Genomic DNA, 7,696 nt, shown 5'->3' on the forward strand with positions numbered 1-7,696 from the left:
TGCATCTGACTTGCAGAGCTACCAAAACAATACTGGCAGTACAGTGAGTGACGGTTCCCAAAGCACCAGTGCTGGGCTGTGGAACTGGACCATAACCATGTCCTTTGTGACGAAAGGAGCATCTAGAGAGACTGGTACAGCCCTCCAAAGCTTGGCATGATGGCTCATATTTGAAGATGCACGTCACCAAATGCAGTTTCTTGTGCTAAATGAATGGAACATTGATGCATGGAAAAACATGGGAAAAGTAAGGATATTCTGAGAGGCTTCTGTGAAAGAGTGTTTATTATTTGAAAGTGGCAGGTATTTGGTAAATAATGACCTTTCTTAGATTTAGAGTATAGTGGTTTAAAAACTGAACAGTTTGGCTGATTTTCAACCTAGAAAGGGTCTAAGAACATCATCAGGGATTTTTCCTCGCAGACGTTTCTGGACAGATTCCAGTCAACAGTATGGCTTAATTGTTGGGGCAACTGGTTATGCTCCTGTTTCTCTACAACCTTTGGCAAGTTTAAAAAACAACACAAAACCCCACACAAAACCCAGAAATCCCTAAATGCTTGCAGCTCTTAACAAAGCTGTCATCTTTCACTTCGTAGGAACACAGTAGGCTCTTCAAAATTCAAGTACTCTCAATTTTTCGGTTGAGCAGTGTCTTTGAACTAGTTGCTTGCTTTGCCCAGTAAAACAAGCCTTGCCCAGATCATCTGAAAGGCATGGATTTGTTCAGCTGGTACACGTGATGGTTTTCCCATCCCACCTTCTTGGTCCTACAGAGTTGCTGAGTTGTTCATGGATTGTATATGCAGGCCTTAAAATCTTTTTCTACCTTCTCCTGTATCCTCCCTCCATAGGCAAGTAGCACAAGATCTCATGAATATAAGCACCATTAAAACCCCACTGTGAATTAGTTGAGGACTTGTCGGTTGTTTTCTTCTTGCTTCCCTTACCCTTTTTGTTTGTGACAGCTGTTCGTTAGTCAGTGGTGAACATTTCCTAGCAGAGACCCTGTCGTACTGTGCTGTGCAGTTCCTCAGAGGGAGGGTTCTGATTAGATGCTGTTGTGACAAGCAGCTCATAGTTGTGTGACTTACCACTTTCTTAACTGAATTCTATTGCAATAGCAGTGTGAATTTTGAACAAGGAGCAGGCTGCATAGCCTATGCAGCAAGTGCTGCCACCACGTTCCTCGCAGCACTGCCACAGTGCCTTTCCTGGTGACAGGGACTGCACAGGGTCATCTCACAATCCTGGTCCCTCACCATGACCCTCAAAAGGAAGGAAAGGAGGAAATTAAGTCTGGTAATGCTCCACACACCCTCGTGTAAATACTGCTGTGCATCAAAAAAATAAGCTGTCTTACATTCCTGTCCCTAGACACTTGTCAATCAAAGTGCTTTAATAATTCACGTTACTCAGTTAAGCTGTGTACTAGCTTAGAGTAGTCTTGGTAAGAGTCTTACAAAGGCAGCTTCCCTCTGAGCAGAATTAACACTGAGATGTTGAACCATGGTACCGCAATAATGGGAAGGTAGAGGAAGATTATTTTCCCCTTAATTCTGCTTGATACTGGGCTTTTAAAAAGTGGTAGTGATCAGCAATGTGGCTTTAAGCGATGCAAGAAGACAGAAAGCTTAAGCTTACTCTTGGATGCGGAAGATGCATCAGTGTGGGAATTAACAGCATGGAGTTACCACAGCTCAAGAATCCTGGATTTGCCTCTAAACTTTTGTTAAAATGTAGATGCTTCTTGTTCTTTTTGGATTAAGGTATTTGGTATTGTTTAAACACCTAATACCTCAGATCTGATGTGCATGCCGGCACGCAGGGTGACCAGACTTGTCTGTAAATTAAGTATTTTTTTCAAAAGTATATTGTATTCCCAAATAAAACTTCTAAAGATCATTAGCCTAAAAATAATTGGGAGTTATTTCTCTTCTAGGAGGTACTTACTAAATAATGCAATAACTTCAATATGCTTTGTAACTTTAGTTTCACATTTTCTGCTTTTAAAAGTTAAACTTTGTTCATTGAATTTTACAGTATTAATGTATATAAACACACACTGTAAGATTTAGTTATGGTCGTCTTAAAAACTGTAGCGTTTAGACTTCCATTTGGTTTGGCAATGTGTTACATTCTGAGTTTGGTCTAACCCATGAAGTTCTTTACATCTTTGTCGCTTTGTATTTTAACACACCTGTGGTATGATTGCAGTATCTTTTAGCAACTACTCAGATATTGTATATTGTAGTGTAAGATTTGTCTTCTCTTTCCCACTTCCTTTTGCTTCTGCATTCTTTTCAATGAGGCTCCCGACTGAATATGAGAGGAACGGGAGATTTGAGGGCTCAAGGTGAGGGTAAAATTTTTGTTTAAAATGTTACTTAGGTGAGTTTGAACCTTTCCCCCCTTGATTATGTGGCATAGTGGCTTCAGGCAGCAGCTTTTGTTTTGTGTAAGGCTTTGAAATTAACAAAGAAGCATTTCTGTCTGCAAAACGGCTAGTAAAGCACTGACTGACTTGGTTCTAAACTTTCATCTTTCCTCTTGCCTTTTCCCTTGTGTGGTGTGGTTTTTGCATTTTAGTTGTTAAAATGTGCTGTTGTCTTGTAGATGTGTAGGTAAGTGGTCTCTAGTGAGGCTGCAAACATGTGGAATAACCATTGAAGTGTGGTAAGATACTTCTCATCTCCAAAATCACAGCTAGTTAAACGATATTTTTCATGTTATACTCTTCTTCCAAAATCTGCATATCAAAAAAAAATAGTAGAAATTATCAAAATTGTGCTGGTTTTGGCAGCTGTTTTCAAGTAGAAAAAGCTTTCAAAAATAAAATGAGCATTGAATAAAAGCTGATGTTCTCCCATTACAGCCTTATTAAAATAAAAACTTAAAGTTAAAACAAAGCACTCTAATTCGCTTGCTGAATTTTATAACATCTGGCAAATCACATAGCTGAATTTGACATCATAATCCTGTGACTCTTGCAGTTACTGGCAGTCTTTCTAATAGAACGTAAAATTATGAAATAGGTTTATCTTTGAGAAATATATTTATTTTTGACCTTGTTATCACTTTTTATTTTTCTTCATAATTGCCTCCTTAATGGTGGTAGAACAAAAGCATTGTGTAACCAGAAATTCATTGCCAACTGTTGTAAAGAGCAGCTTGACTTAATATTGTAAAATGAACTTCGAAGCTCAATGTGAGACCTAAACTGCGTGGTTTGGGGTCAGATAGATTAAGCATTTTCCGAAAATGCTTAAGCATGACATTCTCTTTTCTGAGGACAAGTGAATTTGAAGAGGTGACTGACAGCATGCCAATATTCATAGAGCAAATCTGTCACATTTTTTCTCTGGCAATCCAAATGTAGTTCCTTATTCTTCAGCTCCGTGACCACTGATTTTAACTGAAGTAGAAGAGCCATTGCAAATTAGAAATTTCTGGAACATTTCTGTGTAACTGTCATTACCAAAGGAAGAGTTTTTTTTTTTAGTAAAAAGAAAAAAAAAAGTTGCAGACTTGGGAAATGCAGCCTCAATGTTTTTTGCTTTATCTTTTAGAAATGTGACAGTAATCGTAACCTTCTTATTCGCTGTCTTTACCAGCAAGGTTGAGGAGGTGTCTGATAGTGACTTCAAACTCTCCTTCCCACATTTCAGCCTCAAAGGCACTGAGCTGCATAGCTTGTAGCAGCAAGATTTCATCACTTTACTTCTGGTGGTTGTTGGTATTAAACAAGTTACTGACCAACTTAGAGATAAAGTATTTCCTCCCTGTTGAAGGTAACCCCAGTAGCCTACGGTGTGGTGATCCTCTCAAACATGTACAAGTTCAGAAAAGCCAGAGTGAAACTGAACCAGCCCAGAACTGGGCAGCGTATTGCTGGCCTCGGGGCAGGAGGTGGGTGGCCCCTGGTCCTGCTGTCCTTCCTCCTGCTTGCAGCTAACTACTGTGCAACTCCACGGGCCCTCCCAGTGCTCGGTCTCCAACATGCTGCACAGGAGGAGGTGCAGAGGTGTTGCGACGGAGGGAAGTCTGCTGATCGCTCATATTGAGTGACTATGTCTTCCCTCCGTCGCAACACAGAGGAACCCCTAGGATCTTTCTGCACGGGCTTGAGCGGGCATCTCCCATGGCCTGGCACTCCCGTGACCTGGGCTAAGCACCCTTTTGGTGCAAGTCGCCACTGTTTGAATGTTCCAGAAACTTCTAGCACAGAACAGGTGTTTCAGCTGTCCGTGTGGCCCAAGAATAGGGGTTTGAGCAGAACCTGCCTTAAAATCAATTCATAGGTGATGCACGTAGGTCCTTCCCCTTGTGCTCCTGACTCCAGTGACTTCCAGTTGTGTCATGCGTTGTACCATACCTTTGTTTCAGCCCCAGCAGCTAATGCTTTACCTTGTGTGTACAGCAGCTAGGAAAGTGGGGCATTGCTCGCAGCCGGAGCCTCTAGATGCTGCTCTAATACTGGTAGTGTGCATTGAGGTTTAGTTTGCTTTACTAACATGAAGCGTGGAGAAGTTAGCTGGCCCTGCTAACTAATAAATTCCTGTCTTTCAGCCGCAATGTAGCTGTGGATCAGAAGGATGAGAACAAGGAAGCCAAGCCCCGGTCACTGCGTTTTACCTGGAGCATGAAAACCACCAGCTCCATGGATCCCAATGATATGATGAGGGAAATACGAAAGGTCTTGGATGCCAATAATTGTGACTATGAACAAAGAGAGCGTTTCTTGCTTTTCTGTGTCCATGGGGATGGGCATGCGGAAAACCTTGTACAGTGGGAGATGGAGGTGTGTAAACTGCCAAGACTGTCCCTGAATGGAGTTCGCTTTAAGCGGATATCAGGAACATCCATAGCTTTTAAAAACATTGCTTCCAAAATTGCCAATGAGTTAAAGCTGTAACAGGAAAAAATAGTTAAGTTGTAAATTAGTTAGCAATTTCAAGTGTTTTTGAGAATTCCGATGGAAATGTATAGAATAACATTTAGGCAATAACTTCTGCATCCTTCTGAATAGTGATATTAAAAAAAAAAAAAAAGCTGCTGAGCTGGGAGGGAGAGTTGGACTTTTTTATAAGTGCACTACAGCATTAAAGTTGCCTACTATGTAAAATATTACCCCTTCTGCTTTATTTCCATTGCTCCTAAGTCTTCGACATAAATTGAAACACAGAATATATTCATTTAAATATGCCTCCTGTTTGTGTGGACGTGTGAATGTACAGTATGTGTGTATAATATATAAAGTATTATATGTAAACAATCCATTTACAACATCAAGCTGTACCAGTACCTCTTTTTGGGCTAATTTTGGTGCTAAAAATTGAAATGGCCAAGGAGGAAACACTTGAGTTAAATATTTAAAATAACTGAAGCGATAACCAGTAAATGCAGGTTTACAGTTCACTGCTGTGTTAAGCAAAAAAAAAAACAACAAAAAACCACCAGTGTGTGAAGGGTTTGGATTTACGGTTGTGAACATTATTAGTCCTGTTTTCTAAGTAGAACTCATGAGATTATTAAAAATTCACTTTTACTGAGTAAGTCTTGCATTATATTTTGCCCAGCTATTTATTATTTAAGTCTGAATCAAATTTTTAAAGTGTAGTTGATTTGTGCATTAAAATTTGGGTAAACGCTTCCATTCTTCTGCTTCTGCTCAACTACTAAAATTGTATCTTTGTCCTTTTGGCTTATGAGTATTGATTGCAGCTAAGAACACTTCTCTGTTGTTCCACTGTTCCTCTACAGAATGAGCAGGATGTGCTAAATGCTGACTAGTGACTTTTTCTTTCAGACCAAGTTCTCCACATTAGGTGAGGTCAGACTGATAGAAAGCACAAAAGGATTCTCAAATAATGACCGTATTTTGAGGCAAGTCGCCACGTCCGAGTCTGTGCCGTCTGGGGTATTGCTGCACGTGTGGCAGCACTGTCCTTTGTGTTCTGGGCGCACACAGTATTTAAACCCAAAAGTGGGAATCAAATTGGCTACTTAACTCCTTTATCGTTAACATCCAACTTGCTAAACTACAGCCATAGGCAGTAGCGGTTAAAACTTTTCCTTGCAGCTCTCTTCCAGCCTGCTTCCACTTGGCTCTGGTTGTATTGCTTTTTATGGCTTCGTGCCAGTCGTGTCTGTAGCTTCTGCTGCAGAGGGAGTCCACTGTCGCTCTTTTAACATGCAGTGTGGAAAACTTCCCTTGATGAACTCTCTGATGGCCAGCTAGCTTTCTGTAGGACGCGAAGCTACTCTGGGATGGTCCCCACTTTTTAACAGTCGCTGTGGTGAGCCAGATTTGATTTTGCAAACTAGAACAAAGAGATTTCTTATGCGTTGTTTCCTAGTGATACTTGTTTATTTCATCGAGGACTTCTGTAGATAATATCCTGCATTATCTACTTGACTTTTTGTATTGATGTTTTATGGTTATATTTCAGTGAAGCACTTAAGCATGTACTTAACATGTGCTTTAAACTGGAGCCTAAATTTGCATTTTAAATTTGCAGTGAGCTAATAGTTATTCATAGTACACAGTTCAGATTTGACCCGAGGTGAAAACGCAAAATCCTTAGCGTTTTGCAAGTTAGTTCTTGTGATCTGTAGTCTGTGAAGGCAGCAGACTTCCCCTCATTTCCCCCCTAAGCATTGGTATTGATTATGCTAGTTTAAAGGGTAATCATAGTTGTTAAATGTAGTAGATGTTCCTGAATTTGCATTTTATTCTCTGTATATTCTGTATCATACCATGGCTTGAGAACTCCAGGTGCTACCGGAGTTCATTTGGCTTTCAGTGCTCTGCCCATGCCTGTGCTGCTCAGTATGGTTTTTTCCATGAAAACTCCATTTTGTAATAGCAATAAGACATTTCAGGGCAGTCATTGTACTTTCTCAGGTGAATGGTCACCTATCCTTTCACTTCCTTTGTTTTAAGCACTCCTCCAAATGTATTTTTTTCACCCAGCAGTGCACTTTGTTGTCTGAACTGAAAAAGTGTTCTGATAAAATGATGTAAATCTGTATTCGATGGAAGTTCCAAAAGGTTTCATATTAAATGTTTTCTGAAATACTCTCTTCCTACTTCACCTGTTAAGTATGTAATTGTTTCTAAAAAGTCCACCCGTATCATACTTTGGATATTTAAAGATTGTACTTAAGTATTTTTCTTAGTGTTGTCAAAAGGTTCTTTAAGAGTAAATCTGTATTTGAGGCATTAAAAAAAAATACTTATAATCAGAAACAGGTTTTTAACAGCTAACTTCCCAAATGCCTTGTAAAATTACCAAGTTGCAAGAATATACCCGTGTTTCTTTAGCATACTGCCACACTTACTGTTCAAGCCTCTAGAAGATGTCTGGAAAGGAAGACTGCTTTCTTCGGATCGCCAAACCAGGGATGAACTTCTTCCTGAACACAGGCCTTTTACTTGCGCATCTTCCTTGGGAATCTGTGTAGGTTTATCAGCACCGCTGCTGCTATGACTCTGCAGAACTACAGCTGTCTTTTCTGTCCTTAAGAGACAAATCTTAAAACCAAATAGAGGTCAGTGCACGGTGATGAGATAGCAGCAGGCCTAGGCATTTTGAGATGTGCGTCTAGCAACTGAGAAGTGATTTTATGTAATGGCATGACTGGCATCATGGAATGTGTGGTCCGAATGGTGTGTTTGGGGGTGTTTGTAATG

The 7,696-nt window shown here is 40.2% G+C and overlaps 1 protein-coding gene across 16 annotated transcripts in view; it reads left to right on the plus strand.

Moving 5' to 3' along the window:
• Window positions 1-7,092, plus strand: part of MARK3 (microtubule affinity regulating kinase 3) — a 64,168-nt gene extending 57,076 nt beyond the window's left edge. For 10 of the 16 annotated variants that reach the window (XM_080396034.1, XM_080396042.1, XM_080396047.1 and 7 more), the window contains 2 exons: window positions 2,312-2,356; window positions 4,570-7,092. In XM_080396034.1, coding sequence (XP_080252160.1) covers window positions 2,312-2,356; window positions 4,570-4,915 — 391 coding nt within the window. In that variant the 3' untranslated portion in view covers window positions 4,916-7,092. The remainder of the gene's footprint in view (window positions 1-2,311; window positions 2,357-4,569) is intronic. The other 6 variants (XM_080396044.1, XM_080396046.1, XM_080396036.1 and 3 more) reach the window with 1 other exon arrangement.
• The last annotated feature ends 604 nt before the right edge of the window (window positions 7,093-7,696 follow it).

The sequence above is a fragment of the Falco punctatus genome, assembly GCF_963210335.1.
Source record: "Falco punctatus genome assembly, chromosome: 7".
In the NCBI taxonomy this organism is placed as follows: Eukaryota; Metazoa; Chordata; class Aves; order Falconiformes; family Falconidae; genus Falco; species Falco punctatus.